Below are 22,254 nucleotides of genomic sequence, written 5' to 3' on the forward strand. Positions count from 1 at the left end.
TGTAAAGAATTGTTCCATTAATCTTATTAGAACACGTGTTTCTTAAGGTGGTTTGGTGCTGCTTGTGCATTGTTACTGGAGGGAATATAAGAGCACCCAAATAGTTTTGATACTTCATTGCATTTCACAGCCATATTTGATGGAGTTGTGTACCAAATTGCACCTCAGATGTTTTCACTGATATTTAACTGTGCATTTCCCAAATGTTCACATTGTGATATATTGAAAATTAGTTTAGCTACCATGTTTCCAGCAGCCTAATCTTTGCTTCTTATGAAAACTTAAGAGAAGGTGTTCAATTGGCAGTTAACATATGATCTTTCCCCCTTTGAAATGTAAAATGTCAAAATATTAAATCCTCTCAACAACAGCTGAAATTGTATCGTATTGACAATACATAATACAGATGTCAGATTTAATATTTCCTGAACAAAAATTACCTTTCTTTGCACTGACAAGGAATAGTCATGGAGGATAATAAGTGTGTGAAAAGTAGAGTGCTGCAGTAAATTTTAGAACTTTTTACACACAGATGGTATAGCAGTTGATTTGAGGGTAATGGGAAGTAATTACCAGGTTTTGTAGTATGTAGTAATTAATAATGAATAAAAAGCAGTTGCATATGTAAAGAATAGTAGATACAAATGAAGACAGGTCTGATACAAACTACACAGATAAAAGAACTTTGTCAGTAAAGATATGGTGGTGCTATTATTCTGCATATGTCGGGGAAGGATCAGGGTGAAAAGGAGGGAAGAATGAGGTCAGAGGGGGGGCTAAAGAAAGGCTTACGAAAATACCATTTAGTAATAATAACCAGTGTGTAATTAGAAAACCAATTTCCACCAGCAATTGAAGGGCTAGTGTTCGTAGAAAGGCTCGAGTTGATTAATCTTAAATCTGTCCACAGGTGTCTGCTTGTAATTCACAGATCATTGCATGTTGCATGTTTATGGTGGGCTTTCTCTGTGTTACAATTTAATGGTGGTCATGCCAGCTTCACACTGAACAGTATTTACATGTGGGCTGATGAGTGATATGATTCCTGCCCCAAGTATCTCTCTTGGGAATGTGTTTGTCTTTAACTGTAATCCTGCTATTGATGGTGTGGGCATATAAAACAGGTTCTCCACACAACTTGGTGGCCTATACACAGTAGTGAAGCATTGATTTATCATAACTATCTTATTTTTGATGTCTTCAGGGGGCTCACCACTCTCTGGTGAGTACATGCTTGGCTACCAGTGGGTGCCAGCCTTTGGAGCGCTACCTCCCTATCCATGCTGCATGTCTTATTCTCTTCCTATTCTTTTCCCCTACCTTGGGGACAGAGTTGTATGCCTTCTTCAGGTAACTGAAGTTCTTGATAAAACTGTGTATGGATTAATCCTGTCAACTTATTTTTCTTTTCCTACTTTCCTCTGCTTTGGTGTTTGAGGTCTTTCTTCTTCTTCTTCTTCCTCCTCCCTGTGTGTTTGCCGCCCCACGTCTGTTGCACATAAAAGGTGACTGGGTAACGTGTAATTCCCAGCCCCGCGTCGACAAGTAGGGCTCGTACATAAGCCCTGGTAAAAGCCAGGCACAGGGAATGGTGATTGCTTGACCTGGTACCTTCCTGTATGCCAATTGATCCCTATGTCTGGAGTCTGGGAGATGTGACCTGAACTGTGGACAATCAACAAAGAAGATGGGTGAGCCTCTCCCCACCTTCCCCCCTTCCCTCTCCTTCCTCCCCCCTCCTTTTGCCCTCCCCCCCACCCCCACCCCCCCCAGCAGGAAGTAGTGCGCCATTGGAGATGCTATCCATCGTGGGGGTTTCTCCACGATGAGCTCCTCATCTCGTGATTGTAAATGGCTGCACTCCAATGCCTTGTGGTGTCACACACAGAAGACGGTCACAATTTCATGACAATTAATCAATTTCTTATTCAGAAGGGTTTAGATGTCACTGTAGGTCCTGTGAAGTCTTGCTCTCAGTTGCATAATGGAACCTTGTTTTTGGAGACAGTGCTTTTCAGGTACAGAAACTGCTGAATGCAACACTTCTCCACAGCTATCCTGTAAAAATTAGAGGCCCACTACACTCTGAATTCCTCTCGTGATATACACTCGGCTGCTTGATGGCCTGACCTAGGTTAAAATAACAGCCTATCTCACTGACCAAGGAGTGACGGCAGTTCATCGCATGATGGAATGACTCGATTAAGAATTAGTGCCAACCCACACTCTGTTCCTCACATTTGACCATGTGGTACTTCCATCTAAAATTGAGGCTGACTACGAAGTTATTACTGTCAGACCACATATCCCAAGTTCCACGCTTTGCTATAAATGTCAGTGTTAGAATCACACCCACGAATCTTGTGAAAGTGCAGCCATAAGTGTAACCTGTGGCAGGGACACTCATGAGGCTGAGTACCCACCCTCCTTTGCCTCATTGTATGAACTGCAAGCTGCTTCCTCCCGTGACTGTCCCACATACCTCAGTGAAAGAGCCAATCAGGATATTTGGGTGATGGAAAAGGTTCCTACTTACATTTGCTCAGAAAATGTTGGCTAGCTGTAAACGTTTTACACCACCCTTTGACAATTATAGTACAGTTCTTGCTACACCCTGACGTACGAAGGACATGGCTTTTCAGGCTTGTGACTTCCAGTTCATTGCCATGGTTGTGAAATCGTTCAGCTCCAAGATCACACCCTCCTCTTCAGTAGCTACATGTGTAGCTACAAGAGCACACCTTACCAACAAACCTTCACCTGCGCCAGTGAAATTGCATGCCTTGCAAACAGAAGCACAGAAATGCAAAAAGGAGTACTTCCTAGATGACTTTCTCTGTACAGTTAGCCAGCCAACGTCTGGGTCTGCATCTGACAAACGCCAAGGTTCCAAGCAGCCAAATGAAGGCAAACGATCTTCACCTTCTCGACGTCGACATTCTTCAACGGTGTCACCACGCGACGCCCTCACCCAGCCGACCTCCATTTCACCGAGGCACACAGCCAACAACCAGTCTGCTGGCCAACTGTAGGCAATCAACCAGGATCCTCTATCTTCTGAATCTAGTCATTGTGCATGTTTGAATTCTGGCACACTTGGTAGCCACTGTGGTGGCTGCCCCTTATTTGACTCATCTCCTGTCTATCATCTGATATGGTTCTTCTCCAATGGAACATTCGTGGCATCAGATCCAATAGGGTTGAATTATGGCTCCTCTTGTGGTCGTACTGTCCAGTTGTTTTCTGCCTCCAGGAAGCAAATTTACACCCTCACAATCATCTTTACCTCCCACACTTCAGTTCAGTCCGATTTGACCTTCCCCCTGAGGCAGGGACTCTGGCTCATGGAGGAGTCATGTTGCTCATTCGAGATGATGTTTATAGTCACACCATTTTCTTGCACACCCAGTTTGAAGCTGTTGATGTCCATCTTTCTTTTCCTGATTTCATCTCCTCTCTTTGTAAGATCCAGTCACCATCAGCTTCTGCTGTCATCAGGGCAGACATTTTGCAACTTATTGCTCAACTTCCTCCTCACTTTTTGCTGCTCGGTGATTTCAGTGTCCACCATCGCCTTTGAGGCTCTCCATGCCCCTGTCCGAGAGGCTCTCTCCTAGTAGATATCTTCAGTTGGCTCAATTTAATGTGTTTGAACACAGGTATACCCACATTTCTTCCCAACTCAACCACTCCTTTTCCCACTTGGACCTTCTGATCTTTATTGCTCAACTTGCTCGCCATCTTGAGTGGTCCGTTCTCTCCAACACACACTCGAGTGAGCACTTCCTCTTTGTCACTCATTTGCAAACACCTGTCCCATCTGTGCATCCAACCAACTGGCAGCTTTCCAAATCAAAGTGTTCCATACATCACTCCTCTTCCTCACCCAATGTGCCCCTGTCCCCTGATGAACTGAGGTATGCCGCAATGCAATCCGTGTGTGGAGACGAGCTCTCCATATTTTTAAATGCCATCCCACAATAGCAAACTACACCCGTTATAAACAGCTACGTGTGCAGTATTGCTGCATTTTCAGGAATAGCAAAAAAGCTAGTTGGTTTTTTTTTTTTTTCAAAGTTGTTTTAACAGTTTTACTTCCTCTTCTGTTGTTGTGAGTAATCTCAGTCGCTTTCAGGAACCATGGTTCATTACTCGGCTCCTGATCTGACCATAGCAAACGATGTTATTGTAGACTCTCTTGATATCCCCAACATCTTGGGCTAATATTTTGCAGACATTTCAAGTTCCACCCATTACCACCCTGCCTTCCGACCTCTGAAACGAGCGGCAGAGGCACAGATGATGTCTTTCTCCTCCCACAATCGTGAATGTTACAATATTGCTTTTAATATGAGGGAGCTTAAATGTGCACACACTTCATCCCAGTCATGTGCTCCGGGACTGGATGGCGTTCACATAATATTGCAACACCTATCTCCTGAGGGCCTAAGCTTTCTCCTCCATACATATAACTGTATTTGGACAGATGGCACATTTCCCAGTCACTGGTGTGAGGTCGTGGTCATTCCCATATGTAAGTTTGGTAGAGACAAACACCTTCCTTCCAGCTACCATACAATTTCCATCGCCAGTAGCATCTGCAAGGTGATGCAACATATGATTAATGGTCGGCTGGTGTGGTGGCTCAAGTCTCTGAATCTTCTCGCTAATGCCCAGTGTGAATTATGTTGGCACTGCTCTGTGGTTGATCATCTTGTCACCTTGTCAAGTCATATTATGAACAACTTTTTTGCAGAAGTGCCTAACTATGGTCGTGTTTTTTTATTTGTAGAAGACGTATGACAGCTGCTGGAGGATGGGTAACCTCTGTATTGTGTACGAATGGGACTTCTGAGGCCATCTGCCCTTTTTATCCGGGAATTTTTAAACGATTGTGTTTTTAAGGTACATATTGGCTTGCCTTTGTTGGACACTTGTATTAAAGATAATGTGGTGCCTCAGGGTTCTGAGTGCAGCATTGTCTTATTTTCCACAACCATTAATTCTATTGTGGATTGTCTACCACCAGGTACTTCAGGCTTTCTTTTCGTTGACGACTTTGTGATCTATTGCAGCTCTCAGTGAACCTCCCTACTTGAGTGGCTTCTTCAGCGATGCCTTGGTCATCTTTACTTGTGGATCAACAACAGTGGCTTCCACTTTTCTGCTGACAAGGCTGCCTGTATAAACTTCTGGTGGTGCCAGGAGTTTCTTTCCTGATCCCTATGACTCGGCCCATTCTTTCTTCCATTCATTGGCACAATGAAATTCGTAGGACCCAAATTTGATAGGAGACTCTATTGGTCATCCCACATCTCTTACCTGGCAGCTTGTTGTAGTCCCTCCCTCATTGTTTTATGCGGTACGTCTTGGGGAACAGATCAGACCATCCTCCTCCATTTAGACTGGTCCCTTGTCCATTCTAAACTGTGTGTATTGTATATTGTATATTCATATAATAGAGGGAAACATTCCACGTGGGAAAAATATATCTAAAAACAAAGATGATGTGACTTACCAAACGAAAGCGCTGGCAGGTCGATAGACACACAAACAAACACAAACATACACACAAAATTCAAGCTTTCGCAACCAACGGTAGCTTCATCAGGAAAGAGGGAAGGAGAGGGAAAGACGAAAGGATGTGGGTTTTAAGGGAGAGGGTAAGGAGTCATTCCAATCCCGGGAGCGGAAAGACTTACCTTAGGGGGAAAAAAGGACAGGTATACACTCGCACACACACCCATATCCAACCGCACATACACAAACACAAGCAGACATTTTGCTTGTGTCTGTGTATGAGCGGTTGGATATGGATGTGTGTGCGAGTGTATACCTGTCCTTTTTTCCCCCTAAGGTAAGTCTTTCCACTCCCGGGATTGGAATGACTCATTACCCTCTCCCTTAAAACCCACATCGTTTCGTCTTTTCCTCTCCTTCCCTCTTTCCTGATGAAGCAACCATTGGTTGCAAAAGCTTGAATTTTGTGTGTATGTTTGTGTTTGTTTGTGTGTCTATGGACCTGCCAGCGCTTTCGTTTGGTAAGTCACATCATCTTTGTTTTTAGATATATTGTATATTCATGCGCACGTCCGTCTATCTTAGTTGTCTTAACATGATCCACCATTGCGGGATACATTTACCCACTGGTGCTTTCAGTACTAGTCTTTATGCTGAGACTGCTGACTTACCGTTGTCGTACCAGTGAGATGTTCTCCTCATTCCTTACGTGAGCTGTCTGTCTTCTTTCCCTGGTCACCTATCCTACGTTCCCTTTTTTGACGATTTCCTTGACCACCAGTATGGGCTGCACCCATCTCCTCTGTTGCCTTCCAGAGTTCACTTTCGTTTCCTGCTTCGTCAGCTTTGCTGTACGCTCCCTGCCACATTCCAAACGGGTGCAAGCTCTTCACTGCCCTGGCTTTGTGCCGAGGTACATGTTCATTTTGGACTCCATTCACTTTCTAAGGACACTACTCCTGGCCTGGTGTATTGCAACGAGTTTCTCGCATTTCGCACGTGGCTTGGGGACAGTGTCTTCCTCCAACTGCTCCAAGACGACAATGGTGTCGGGTGTGCCCTTGTACTTGGCAATGATCCTTTTCAGTAGTCACTTCTTAACCAGTGCTTGATTTTTACTGCGGAGCTATATGCCCTTTATCAGGCCACACAGTTCATCAGGTGACCTAGGCTTCCAAGTTGTCATTTGCTCAGATTCTCTTAGTGCTCTTCAGAGCCTTCGCATGCTTGACTCAGTCCACCCTGTACTATAATGGATCCAAGAATGCCTGCACTCACTCACTGTGGGAGGAGCCAATGTGCTGTTTCTGTGGGTTCCTTGTCACATCGGCATGCCACGGATGAGCCTTTCGATGCTGCTGCAAAGGCTGCATCTCTCCTCCATCGGCCTGCTAATCATTCTGTTCCCTTGGATGATTTTCTTGTCGCTGTCTACCAGCATGTAGTATCGCTTTGGAGTGCACAATGGTCTTCTCTCCTGGGGAAGAAACTCTGGGACATTAAACCTCTCCCAACAGCATGGTCGACTTCCTCTCAGCCCTCACATTGCGAGGTGGTCATTTTCGCCCAGCTACATGTAGGACACTTGTCGTTTTAGTCCCCGCTATTTACTAAGTGGCGACCCTGCTCCACTCTGTGCCTACCGCTCTCAACCCTTGATGGCATGCCACTTTCTGATGCGGTACCCATTTTTTAACTGTTTATGTTTACATCTATGTTTGCCATTACTTTATCAGGTGTTTTAGCAGATGACATGCATTCAGTTGATCTTACGTTTTATTCGCTGCAGCGGCATGGTGAAGCAAATTTGATCTCCATGGGAACGTCTACCATCTCAACAATGTTCTGAGAAATTTTTCCTAAGGATGTCCATGTTCTTTTAAAGTTGCCTGATTGGGTTTTTGCCTTCTTTGCCTCAAGTTTTTATTAAGTACATGTTTTTTCTTACATTATGATATGGGCGCTTATTACCTTAGCAGTTTTGCGCTCCAAAGCACCAACCAACGAAAATTATTCTTGATGTCTGGAGGACACACACACAGGCGCACACCTGTATGTGCACATCTGGGGGGGGGGGGGGGTGTTTACACACACACACACACACACACACACACACACACACACACACACACAGATAGAGAGAGAGAGAGAGAGAGAGAGAGAGAGAGAGAGAGAGAGTGTGTAAGTTCGTGCTCAGCAAAGTGAGATGGTGCAATGGTTAAGACATTGGAGCCAAATTCAGGAGAACTGGGGTCTCTAATCCCCATCTGACACCTTAAATTAAGTTTTATGTCATCTCTCTAAGTCAGTTAAGGCAAGTGCTGGGATAGTTGCAATGAGTGTGTTACATGGTCAGTTTCTGGCCCTCCCTTGTCCAATTCGACCTTGTGCTCCACATCTAATAACCTCATTTGCTATGGGACATTAAGCCCTAATATTTTTTTCTTCTCTTACTGTTATGATGATTTCCATCAGATCCATTTTACTCACCTCTGAGACATCTGGATTTCTTAGAACATTCCTCAAAGAACATGGTTCATGTAAATCTGAATATCTGTTTTGGATTATCCCCACCCCAATCATCTAGTATTCAAATCTCTGACCTCATATATATCAAAATGTCCCTTAGCTTGAAATATGTTATGATGAGGACTTCCCATTATCTGTCAGGTTGCATGCAATTACTGTTCAGCTTGTCTGTTTGGCACGATCACCACTACGGGATTAACTATTTCCAGCAAGCATTTTCCAGAATCAGTTCTCAATACTGTATTGCTACAAGCCTTATGCAGCACAGTAGCAGGATCTGGATGCTTGTAATGCCATTCTGTTGATTTGGTTTCTTTGCTTGCAACAGCTGTACTTCAGGAATGGGAACTGTGTCCAGAATTCATATGTAAGTCTTTTTCTGTGATTCTAATTTTCCATCTCCTGCTTCCTTTTGTACACATCATCCACCTTCTGTCCCCCTTTCTCCCTTTTGGCAATTTTTTGCAGAGCATACTTTCATATAACAATGTTTTTCCTTTACTCCCAGTTTCTAAAAAGTTTTGCATAGAGAACAAAATAAATCTTGTGTCTTCATTCATTGGTTATTTTACTTACACATTTGGTGCCATTTTCATTTCTGTATTATTTTTTCATATCTGCTTATCTTTAAGCAGTCAGTTATTAAGTGTTGTGGAACTTTTGTTAAAGCACTTTTAATTAAATGAACTGTATGCTCAGAATTTCCTTTGTATCAATTGATGTCTGCCTTTGAGTAATTATCTTTTGTTCTTCTGCTCCCTTTTATGTCCTACACATTCATTGAGTTTTGCCACATTCAGAGCCCAGCAAAAGAAATCATCTTGTCTGAGACCTCTCTTATTTTTAAATCTGTTATATTTCTGTCAACCCTACTCCAATTCATTCTAGTTGGTGAGTATAAGCTTTTAGTAGTTTAGGAGATGGCTAGAGCTGATATAGTAAAATTCAGATGTCCTGTAATGGTAGTTGTCAGGGACTCTCAGACATAGTGGTTGTTAAATGTCTGCACTTTGTCAATTATGATAGGTTTTATTGTCACTTGAAACAACAGATTAATGTTTCTGTCAAAAATTTATTCTTGAACTTTAATGTGCTCTGTTTGGAGTAACATACTTAGGGTTGTGGCAATGTATATATTAACTAGAATCATTTTGTTATTTTTTTTGTCACTTTGTCGCTTTTCTTGTCCTTAGAGCTCGGGTTTTGTCTGCACTCTTCTACTTCTACTGCTACTACTTCCTGTCCTCCTCGTTGTCGATGTTCACCTCACAGATCAACATGTGCCAGTGTAGGGAGCATGGGCATGTCACAGAGCTTCTGTGAAGCCACAGCACCGCCGACTAACAGTACAACTCAAACATCCAGGAGGTGTCCTTCCTGCATAAACAATAATGAGCAGTGTGAAGGATGCCTACAAACAGGTCATTCTTTAGACTGTTCATACCTAACTGGACATGTCTGTGACAGCCATTTTCAAAATGACTTGCAGCCTGATGTCGCTGGAGCTGAAGCAATTGACAGAAACTTTCATGATCTCAATCTTGGTATAGAACCACAAATAACAAGAAATGGGAACAAACAAGATACTGCTGTGTCCCCAGAAGCCATCTCCAGAGGGCAGAACAGTAAATCCAGCAGCCATAGAGTAAAGGAGTACCATTCCAAGTCTTTACCAAAAAAGCTGAAGGACTCTGTAAACAACCGTGCCAAGTCATATGGCAGGTCAATGACTCCACCTTGCCGGTTTACGCCTGATGGTACTCTAGTGAATTATTGGTGTGACTTGCCACGTCGAGGACCACCAGGAGCTCACGGTATGTTTATTTGCTTGTTGCATGGCTTAATAAGTTTTTGTAAATAATAGTTGTTAAGCAGTAACTATTGTTAATTACTTAATACAATACTTTTTTCTTTACATTTTTCTTTAGCCACTTAACTTGCACATAATAAGTATTATTTTTAGGTTAATACATCTGCTGCTCATTTTGTTTGTAACTGACTAATGTAAACGTAGTACCAATGTTACACAAATGTGCAGTCTGCTTCAGAAATGTATAAATCTACTTGAAATATGGAACTAAATGCCACTTGATGTCTAATTGTGGGTGTACAGAGCCATTAAGATATAGTAAATACTAAAAAAAATTGTTGTACCTTCTCACAAATCTTTTATGTGAAATTTAATTTAACCTTAAATACTATCTCTAGTCTGCGACTGAATGTGTGCACTTATTAATGTTTTATATTTTTAAAATCATGAAACAGATTTGGGCTTTTTTCTCCTGACAAAATTACGTACGTATATAGACTCCAGTTTTCCCCTCCCCCTTCCTGCCACACTGCCTTTCTCCTCCCTACTCCCACCCACACAAACATCACATTGTGTGAACATGATAATTGTTATTTAATGCCTTATCCAAGAACTCACCTGTCAGCTGAAAAATGCTCATTATTTTGTCTACACATTTTGTTTTAAGGCAGCAAGTTTATATGATTTTTGGCAGTCATTTTGGACCTACACATATAAAATAAATAGTGATGATTTAATTGTGCATCATTTTTGTAACTATGTTATTCTCTTTATCTCTTTGAACTTTGCTAAGAAATATTACAATGGCATTCCTGGAATGCACTTATATCATTGGAAATTATTCTCTCAAGATATTTGGAGTTGGTAGTGTCTCACATTCTTTGCTAGCATTTCTGAAGGATTTTTTATTTGGCTTTGATGTATTATGTTGTCCATTGTAAGTAGGTTTTCATTTAAATATGTAACAGGAAGAGTATATGACTTCGGTATAGTACACTGGGCAAGAAAATGTTGAGATGACAAAAGGGGCCCTTCACTCAAACTGTGTACAGCATATTTTTCTGTCCACAACCTCTGTTGGTTATGTATTCACAAATACTTAGCCCATAGCGGATGGTTTGTTGAGGGCTGCAACTGATTAGATAAGTGACAAGAAAGCAGAGATTTACTGTTTAAATCACTTTTATTTCAAGCGGCATTGTGTGTTTCAATGGTCATGCCATCATCATCATATGGATTTGTATGTTTTTATATTGTGACATGTACTTATGATGCGCACAAACATTGTTTATTTCGTAGACAATGATGTAACAAAACCACCTTGCACTAACGAGGATGCATTGCATTTTTACAAACTGATAGCTGTTTTAATATATTTTTACAAGTATGCAAAAACTGCACGTACTTCATATCTGGATGAGTACAGTTGCTGTGTGCTGTCGTAGTGCACCATACGTCTGTCACTACACATTTCAAAATTACAGTATTTATTTTTTTTTTTTTTTTTTAAAGTTGTATAATGCGAAGATGTTATCTGCCACAAAGATTCTGAACATTGGTGAGACTACTGCCAAGATACTGAGATAGAGGAATTTTATGGAGTTGTTAGTTCTATGTAATATTAGAGTAGTATGAAATTATTTTAATTTTTAAACAAAATGAAAATTGGTTACATAAATTAGCAGATATTGGCAGTTTTGCATCTTAATTTCATTACAAGTATTGTTTATGGTAAAATTACAAGTACGAAGGTGCTACAGAAATATTGTCTACAATTTACTGATATGTTGTTACTATAGTTGAGAAACTTTCAAAGAAGTTGATGGAGCCAGATTTAGTCCTTTCATGTAATGTATTTTGTCCAATCTACGTGTTTATGAAAATTTCCATTACAAAGAGGTGACACACATGCATGTCACAAACACATTTCATGATAAAATAACATGTTAATATGAATGATGATGATGATGATGACGATGATGATAGCAGAAATGTATGGTGGTGTTTAAAATAAAATACAGCTGAAGCAGTAAATCTACAGGTTTTTTTCCTGTCCTCCTCCAGCTTCCGATCACGACAAGTGAATGTGAAATTGTCAGCAAAGACCTCTTCATAATAAAATAGCGTGATCGGAATTGACTGACGTATTTGATCAAAAAATAATTAACTCTGTCAAACTATGAGGATGAGTCAAATGAAAACCTTAAATTTGTAATAACAAATCGAAATTTCATGGCGTTATCCTGTAAGTTGGTAAGCATGCTACAAATAGCATGCAGAATGGTCTGTAGGTGGCAGTATAGTGCAGATGCACACATACCGTCGCAGTATCAGTAGAAAGATGGCCGCCCCACTTACGACTTGCACCAGGGAAGAACAGTGTTCTGTTATTCAGTTTCTGCGTAGTGAAGATGTGAAACCTATTGAAATTTATCGACGAATGAAGTTTCAGTACGGTGATGCATGTTTGTCACAGCAGCCAGTCTGCGAACAGAGTTGGAAGTTTGCAAATGGTGTGATTTCAGTAGAAGATGCTCCTCGTCGAGGTCAGCCACAATGAGGTGTGACTCCACAGAACTTTGCAGCAGTTGAAGCCATAGTGAAGGAAAACCTCCGAGTGACACTGAATGGCATTGCAGCATTTTAAAAATTAGTCATGGGTCAGAGCACCACATTGTGCATGATGTGCTCCAGTTTCACAAAGTGTCTGCAAGATTGGTGCCACAGCAGCTGGCTCCTGAAATGAGAGAATGACGTGTTGATGCTTGTGAAGAATTTCTTCAGCACTTTGAACAAGAATGTGATGGCTTCCTTGCAAGAATCGTTACTGGGGACGAAACCTGGGTTCACTTCCACCAACCGGAAACGAAGAGAGTGAGCAAGGAATGGTGCCAATCCTCATCACCAAAACCAAAGAAGTTACGAACAGAACCATCAGCAGGGATGGCTATGCTTACTCTCTTTTGGAATAAGGCGTCATTTTGGAGCATTATATGCCTAGAGGGACCACTGTCACCAGTGCATCATACACAGATCTCTTAAAAAATCATCTGCGGCCTGCAATCAAATCAAAGCGATGTGGATTGCTGTCAGCAGGTGTCCTTTTGCAACATTACAATGCAAGGCCCCACACTGCCCATACAACAGTTGCAACAATCACAGACCTGTATTTTGAGTGTATTCTTCATCCACCATACTCACCAGACCTTGCCCCAAATGATTTCTGTATGTTTGGACCACTCAAAGACGCAATGGGAGGAAAGAAGTTCCATTCTGATGAATAGGTACGCCATGCAGTGCATGAGTGGTTGCGCGGACTACCAAAAGAATTTTTTTCTAAAGGAATTTATGCACTTTGTAAGCACTGGAGGACTTGGATTGAGCATGGGGGAGATTATGTTGAAAAGTGATACAGCTTTGTACCACTTCTGCACAATAAATAATATTTAAAAAAATATTTAAGGTTTTCATTTGATTCAGCCTTGTAAATGGGAAGTTTCCAATCCTCATCAAGGGTAGTGAACTTCATATAAGCTATATAATGATGGACCCCATATTTCAGCAGACATCAGTTGTCAATAGAAAGATGTAACTAACAATTTAAGCACAAACAAGTGTTCTGAACTGCTTCATGAAATGCTTGGTAACTTTTCTTTGCCACTTGAAATGGTGAATTCATCTTGAAATTGAAGATCCTAAGTAACTGATGGGTGTTATAAGTATTGGTATCTGAAGTTTAGGTTGTTGGAAGACTTGGGTTGCTGACTGAATATTGCATATTTTGTTATGACTTGCAAACCTAAAAAAGAAGAATGGAAGGTTATGTACATTAAGCCTGTAAAAAGGAGCAGCAAATCTAAAAATAATGAACACATTTTGTTGTTTTTGTTCCCTGTGTCATCCACATGGTTTACTCTTTAGATCAAGAGACAGTGGGCAGCTCTCTTTGTTGTAGTTGGGTGTGGATTGGTTCTGAGGTAATGTGTATCATAGGCAGGACTTAATACTTATCTGTGGAGGCATAATTTCTTAATGGTTACATACCAGCATCATCATATCTGAATCTGTAGGATTTTGTTTGAGCTTCTTTGGTCATGCTAAAAGTGAATTGTACCAGTTATTTGAATACTGGTTCAGTTTTTGCCCAAGTTTCATCAGTTGCAATAATACACTATGGAAATATGAGGAGCTCATTATCAAAGGTGGACAACTCCATTTTTCACAAAATGTAGATGTTAACTAACCCCAGCAGTACTTTTCAAGTTGTACCTTTTCAGGCTTCAAAAATGGACTGAAACATGTTGAAAATTAATGTGGATTGCAATGTGTGAACAAAATGCGAATGACTCCACCACATTTCTGCTTCATATTTGGCCAATTCTGGCAGCAGCCAATAAGATGATAGGAATGTCTCTCTGGCATTCCCATAGTTCAGTGTGCATCCGGTATGGCAGAACCTCTTTTTTTGTAAAACATATTTTCAGTCTTAACTTACGTTATAAATTTAACACAGTAAAATGCAGTCATGGAAGAGAAACTGCAGGTAATTCATGCTAAACAAGCAAGAAAGCTGCTAAGGGGTAAAGCAATTGGAAGGTGCTCAAATAACCCTTGGGTGTGCGACAAAACTGGAGAACTCCTAAACTTATTTACAAATCACAACTATATATATATATATATATATATATATATATATATATATATATATATATATATATATATATATATATAAACTTAAATTTACTTTTAAAGGATCATAGGAATCACTTGAAAAAGATTCAGTACTTCACATGATATAGATCTGTATATGTTACTTTTTGGTCTCTCCTGCAAAAAAAAAGGGGGGGGGGGGAGAGAGAGAGAGAGAGAGAGAGAGAGAGAGAGAGAGAGAGAGAGAGAGAGAGAGAGAGAGAGAGAGAAGTTTAGCTGGCCATGTTTTATAATGAGCACCTCATATGTCACCTTCCTTTTCACAAAGTTATAGATAATGCATGTGTGTTCCCATCTCTCTCGCATCTGAATCTGATTAAGGTGATGTGACACTCATTTTACCAGTATCTTCTACATACCTGTACCCTTTCATAAGAATGCATCATCAGATATTAAGTACACAATGTAATTCTTATGTGCTGACTGTGGTTTGTTGTCCAACAATATATGAAGTCATGTAAATGATCATAATATGTAGCATTGTGTGATGGTGATTTCTCCTGAGAGATGAGGCATCCCTTCCACAGTCTTTTTGAAATGCAGTACTCCATCTTGCAGTTGTATGGGATGGTAGATCTGCATTACTAGAAGCTTTCTGCATAACATGATAGTTCCTTTTCCCTTTTTTTTTTCTTTCTTATAAAGCTCAAAACATGATTTATCATAGTGTTACCCCTTCACTAACACAGCTTTCTTAACTGCTGAACACTGTTTTCTTCTTTTATGCCTTAAAAATGTAATTTGGTACAAAAATAAAAACAGGCACAATTATAATTCTTGTTTCTTGTCTTCTTTCTCTCTCTCTCTCTCTCTCTCTCTCTCTCTCTCTCTCTCTCTCTCTCTCTCTCTGCTCTCTGTCTTTCTCTCAACCCTCCCCTTCTCGCTTCCCTCTTCTTTGCTCTTCATTATTTATTGGTGTGGTAGGCTGCTCTTTACTGATTTGATTGTACAGTACTGTATTGAACTCGCAAAGGTCTGTGTGAGGGGTTGTATGTGCATCATGTGTTGAAGTATGATGCATTTTAACAAATTCAAACTAACATCAGACTTGTGCCACTTTCTTGTCCTGTATGTATGAATGAGCTAGATGGTAACTATAGTAAGTGGAAGATCTAATCTGTGATAAAAAAACACCTGAAATGCTATAACATCATCATCAAACCTGAGTGTCTTTATGGACAATGAAGCACTTGGCTATGGACTCTGAAGCACTCACATTGTACACTGAAGTACTGAAAGAGAGAACCTGAGGAAATCCAAAATAGGGAACAGAAAGTAATCAGTGAAATTATAGGTACAAAATGCATTAAAGAAGAAAAAATTCCTTTTCTTCCATTTGTGTTATGAGAGCACAGAATTCTGCAGCTTAGAACCTAACTGTCTTTTTGAAATTTATTTACAAAGCATTAGTTCCATACATGGAATTATTAAGTTCACCTTGAAACAACAGAAGCTTTGTGTATTCCTTAATTAGATTCAGTTGGCAGTGAAAATAGGTAGATGTCCAGGCAATTCTGTTTACCATAGGCGTATGAAGAATGAATTGAAAAATGTGCGCCATAATGTGGTGGTGTAGTTATTCCTTGGCTACAGTGGGGTGGGGGTTAAAGGCAGTATTTGGTATGCCTGCTTTTTTGTGTTTTGATTTTCTTAGCAGTCCCCTGCTTTTCTGTGTAGCTGCTAATTACTTCCTCTTTGTGAGGATATATACAGGGCGTTTCAAAAAGAAAGAGCAGATTTCAAACATTTATTTCTCAAAAACTACAAATGATAGAAACACAATTCCAACGGTCCTTCACTCAATATGAGTACCAAATGTTACACAACAAATATCAAAACTGTACCTCAATATGAGCACCATTTGTTACACGACAAATATCAAACCGGTATCTCATTTCTTGCCACACACGACGCAACTGGTCTTTAGTTACCGAATTCACGGCCGCAACAATTCGATGTCGTACCTCTTGAAGAGTAGCGGGCATAGGTGGGACATAAACACAGTCCTTTATGTACCCCCACAAATAAAAATCGCAGGGAGTAAGGTCTGGTGACCTGGGAGGCCACAGACGATGACATTGATCTTGTGCTCCTGCTCTTCCAATCCACCGTCCTGGAATGGTGTTATTTAGGTACCGTCGTACAGGTTCAGAGAAGTGTGGTGGGGCGCCATCTTGCATGAAGATGAAGTGATTTGAATCTTCCTGAAGTTGAGGAAATAGCCAGTTTTCTAACATGTCCAGGTAAATGGTTCCTGTGATAGTTTTCTCCATGAAAAAGAAAGGTCCATAAACTTTGTTTACCGAAATTGCACAAAAGACGTTAACCTTTGGTGAGTCTCTTTCATGTTGAATAACGTCCCTCGGAGTTTCACTCGCCCAAATTCGTACGTTATGCCGATTAACTTTACCAGAAATGTGAAACGTTGATTCATCTGAAAAAATTAATCGTTCGGCAAAATTGTCCTCTTCCATGTCCTGTAGAATTGCAGTTGAAAATTCGAACCTTTTGTTGTGGTCGTCAGGACGCAATGCTTGCAATAACTGCAGTTTGTACGGCTTCATGTGCAGACGCTTACTCAGAACGCGCCATACCGTTGTTTTAGACATGTTTAGTTCGTGACTTGCCCGTGTCGTGGATTTTCTAGGGCTCCTTTCGTAAGCTGCACGGACACGCTCGACATTTTCATCCGATGTGCGTGGACGACCCGTGCTTTTTCGCTTGCAGATGCAACCATCTTCTACGAATCTGTGATGCCACTCATAAATTTGCTTATGACGAGGCGGCTGTTTGTTGAATTGACGGCGGAATGCACGTTGCACACCAACAATGGACTCTAACTTTGCAAATTGCAGCACACAAAATGATCGTTCCTGTGGTGTCGTCGCCATTTTCCTACAAACAAACGCCAGCGCCACTGCGGATTTGCATGGAACTTCTGCGCGGACCATTGAAAAACTTTGAACCTTTCTCTGACAAGAAACGTTTGAATTGTGTTTCTATCATTTGTAGTTTTTGAGAAATAAATGTTTGAAATCTGCTCTTTCTTTTTGAAACGCCCTGTATTTCACAGCTTTATGATCTTTCTTAGTCCTCTGCCTTGCCCTTCCTCCTACCTGGTTATGCTGCTAATTGATTGTTGCCACCCCCCCCCCCCCCCCTCCCTGCTCCCTCCCCACTCATAAATACACTCTCACTCTCTCCTGTGTTTTCCCCCCTCTCAACAACACCTGCATTTGCTACATTTGTGCCCATACACAGGAGGACATTCAGACAATCTGCATCTCCTGACCATCCTACCTCTCTATAATTATTGCCATAAACTGTCCATTCCATGAATGTCATATTGTGCACATCATCACTTTAAAATCTCTAATTGGGACATAACCTAACACTGACTAATTATATTGACAGCAGTTTGTTAACTGCCTTTTTTATTTTCTCTTCCACAAAAGTTTGTGTCCTGAGAAAAACTATGTATGCTTTCAAAATTTGTCATGCTAAAGAAAAACACCATAAATTATCCTTTTGATATTTCATGCAAAGATTTCAATTACACCCTCTATAGAATCCTACCTGCAAAACTTGTATGGCAGTAATGAATCTCTCTCTCTCTCTCTCTCTCTCTCTCTCTCTCTCTCTCTCTCTCTCTCTCTCTCTCTCTCTCTCTCTTACCCTCCCCCATGCATCAGTGAAGCTAGATTTCAGAAGGTTGCATTAACAGCTTCTATAAAGCAATAAATTGAGACTACACATATGATTGTGGGCGAAAGGGGGGGGGGGGGAGGAGGAAGGACATAAAGTATGGAAGTATGGTGCCCATAAAAGATTAGTGAAGAGCCCAGTTCTATTCTTTGCTTTCATAAATAACCCACAAGAGATTTTAAATGTTTGTTCAAAACAATAAAGTTTACATGTGACATGAAAATAATAAGCAAGGTGCAAACTCAGCCATCCATCAAACTACAAAGGCAATGTCTGAATGTACATATAACTTGTTTACAGCAAATAGTTTGTCCTAATGCATTAAAATCTTGTATTGTACAATACAAAACAAAAATTGGTGACATACACACACATCAAAGCTACACATTAATTATTGCACGTAATAAAAGTAGGTATGAAAACTTGTGTTCATACGCTTCACTAACTCCGCAGGTTTTTTATTATACCTTGACTCAATGTGCTGCATTAGAAATCTGTGTGATTGTGTTAATCTGCAGACAAAAGGGATTACACTGCATACTTCCACTAGATGTGGTGTTGCCAAAATTACTCAGTAGACAGGCAAAATATTCATTCTGTAAAATTGAGCGATATATGAATTATGTTGAAAGCAGATAATTGGAAACGTTTTGTAGAGGTGTCTTCAAAGATCTTGTTGAAATTCTTACATTCACTTCCCAACACAATTTCTCTGTAATAGCATTAGCAACTATTAGTAATTCCACCAGGTAAACAACACAAGGTACACATAATAATCTCCATGTACATATTAGTCCCTTTATTCAGATTCAGAACTGAATTCTATATTATGTTGCAAAAACTTAACTGTCCACACCATTGTGTAGAACTTTCGCAGTGCAACAAAAAATTTTATGTTCTGTGTAATTCAATATGTTGAATTTTACAACCTTTCCTAATTTTTCGTGGAATAAACGACTATAGGATATGCATCAGTGGACATGCTTTGAAAGCTGATCATACTGCATCTGTAGTGAGACTGTGTGTCATTACTATAGGACTAGGATGGCAGGCTGCCCTACTTCCATCTCATTGCTTATTATTCCTTTAACAAAACAAAAGGAAACTGATGGATCCCCCTCCACACTCACTCAAGTTGTGCAGTGATAAGTTCAGAACAACATTGCCACTGAACAGACTGCTTCTCAGTATATTTATTCCTTAGCGAAATTTGTTGTGAGTAATGTATCTCTATTTCCAACCAATATCTCAATACATACTATCAATACTAGGAATAAGAATAATCTACATAAAGACCTAAAATCATTTACCTTGCTCCAAAAAGGATTCCAATATTCAGGAACACACACTTTCAATAAATTGCCAGCGACCAATAAAAACTTGGTTTCAGATAAAGCATGGTTTCAACAGAGTTTGAAAGACTTTCTTTATTGGCAGCTCCTTCTACTCTATAGATGAATATCTTAACAGGGACTGGTAGACAAGTTAAAGTAAAAACGTCTATTAGGTTTCAGTTTCGACAGCTCTCGTTCGCAACAGTCAAGATTAAGTATTTTGTATACGATTAAATTTTCTAAAAGTGCGTAACAATGTTTCATTCTGACAGTACATTAATTCTGTAAATATTAGCACCCAGTTTACTGTAATGTGTATACCTATTTTGACAATCTGCTGACAAATGATCAGGGTAGTAAGTATTATATTCAGTTGTTTTATGTTATACTATCTGACACATGCCATACCCATGAGAATCATCTTATTTTTGGGTCCATGTACCGAAAACTGAATCTAATCCAATCTAATCTGAACATTGTCTGCAAAATTGGCAAGAGGAAATACAGTACTGGACTCCATGGTATTATATCAAAACGCTCAGCTATGAACACAAGTGGATCTTCATCTATCATGTCTAATAGCCTGGGGTATTTTGAATCATTCTGTAGATATGAACATGGGATCTGTGGAATATAATTTAGGTTGTATGGAAAAAAATGAAAAATGTATAAAGAATATTTTTTGTGTGAATGCATCACCAACAATGATAGTATGTGGTCCTTTGTGCAGAAAGTCTTTATCCATTAAATCTTACATAAGATTGTCGTCATCTGTACCTCCTACAGTTTCATACTGATTACAGTAAGATTAACTGTATTATGATGGTCATCTGAATGTGAACTACTTTCTTCGTCATCCTTTACATTTTGGGATAAAACAGCAATGGCAATATACCGTATTATCTACCTTCCAAAGCAGAAGTATTTTTCTGAATAGCTTTTGAATCTTTTCCTCAAAAATGTAAAATTTACTTTAGTGGTCAAATTCTTTGTTATTGAATTTTCACTCATAATTACAACATAATTAAAGTAAAATTTAAAAAATCTACATAATATGCCCATGTCATTTGCAAAGTTTATAGTTATGAACAACCAAATCTTTAGTAGGTCATTTGTGAAAGTGAAGAATAGAACTGGACTATTACTAAAGCTTTTAAGGATGCTATACTTTTTTTGCCCCATCATGTGTTTTGTTTCAGTTCTGTAGCAGATGCTGTTAGTGCAACCTTCTGAAATCTTAACTTCACCGCTACATGGAAGAGGCAGTTTCACCAGTGCCATGAAAGTTTTGCTAGTTATGGATTATATGATTAAAATCTTTGTAGAAAATAAAAACATGATGATTTTTGTTGTTTACCATTACCATATTGTATTCAAACTGTGCTTAGCATCTGATTTACATATTTTAGTTGATTTCCGATAGGTATTTGATTTAGTGACCAATAAATGTGTGCTCTATGATATACTTAGATAGGTCTTGCTTGCTCATGATGATATTGCTGATAGAAAAGCAGTTCCTGTATGATCAATAGGCTTTTTCTTTTTTCCTTCTTACTTGCTCTAAAGCTGCAGCTGACACTCTGCTCTTCCCCAGTTTACAGCTCAGAATTCTGGTCTATATTTTAATTCTTGAGTTGTAGCATAGCAAATGATGCTCAGTTTGTTTTAACCACCAGCAGAGGTTCCAATATATCACAAAAAAAGAGTGGAAAAAAGCCTTCCATTTTGTGTTACACAAGTTTGACAAACAGATCTTCTTTATAAGCAGATGATGTTATTACAGAAATTTAAATGGAATATTCATGGCATATGATGAAAACAGTGACATAAATACCTCCAAAAGTTCATTTAGAAGTTATTCAGACCATTCCACATCCAATGCCTAACAATAACTATTAAAGGCACTTTTACAGTGGATCAAGAGGGATAGTGTTAACTAAGAGTGAACAAATGAGAGTATAATAACTTCATTGGTGTCTCTGTATAACTTCCATTGTAGTTTGCACCTCATTTGTTCAATATAAAATGCAAGCAAAATTAATCTCAAGTACTTATGAAGTATAAAACTATGGACTGGTTTATGCTTATAACCACTCACCACAGTACTGAGGAAAAAACAGCTGTGCTGAAATGAATTGTCGTAGAAAATGGAAGTTTCTCATGTCATAAATCTGAGGTGATGGTGGATGCAAAATATGAATTTACCAATAATCCATAGGATTTCATGAGCAAGAATATCAGTGGTGATGCATCAGGAACATAAAAATAGTACTTACTATTCGCAACTAATCTTTGTAACTCCTCCCCTTCCAAATAACAGAAACTGTGTTTTGCAGGTTTTTGAAGTCCTGTTAAACATTAAAAGTAGAGGAACCCTGTATCCACTGTAATTAGGTTTCTTTCACATTTTACGAAGAAATTGCATCAGGTACTCCATGTTTCTCAAATATTGCAAAAGTACAGAGTTTTAATGTAAAATTTGTCAACTTTATTACAAATTTGTGTAGATTTTTGTATGATTTGTACTTAATCATGGAATACTAAAGGATAGGGAAAAAAGAAGAAATACAATGAAAGTGTCATAAATATTTTCAAACATGATATTACTTATTATTTCTGTAATTTTGTCAGAGTAACATAAATGCA

The 22,254-nt window shown here is 39.5% G+C and overlaps 1 protein-coding gene across 4 annotated transcripts in view; it reads left to right on the forward strand.

The window, feature by feature from the left end:
* LOC124606780 (uncharacterized protein KIAA0930 homolog) overlaps positions 1 to 22,254 on the forward strand; it is a 105,170-nt gene that overhangs the window by 58,395 nt on the left and 24,521 nt on the right. The window contains exon 9 of one of the 4 annotated variants that reach the window (XM_047138839.1): positions 9,243 to 9,863. The exons of 1 other annotated variant lie outside the window; for it this stretch is intronic. In XM_047138839.1, the coding sequence (XP_046994795.1) occupies positions 9,243 to 9,863 (621 nt within the window). The remainder of the gene's footprint in view (positions 1 to 9,242; positions 9,864 to 22,254) is intronic. 2 more of the 4 variants (XM_047138840.1, XM_047138841.1) reach the window with 2 other exon arrangements.

Source organism: Schistocerca americana, chromosome 3, assembly GCF_021461395.2.
Source record: "Schistocerca americana isolate TAMUIC-IGC-003095 chromosome 3, iqSchAmer2.1, whole genome shotgun sequence".
Lineage (NCBI taxonomy): Eukaryota > Metazoa > Arthropoda > Insecta > Orthoptera > Acrididae > Schistocerca > Schistocerca americana.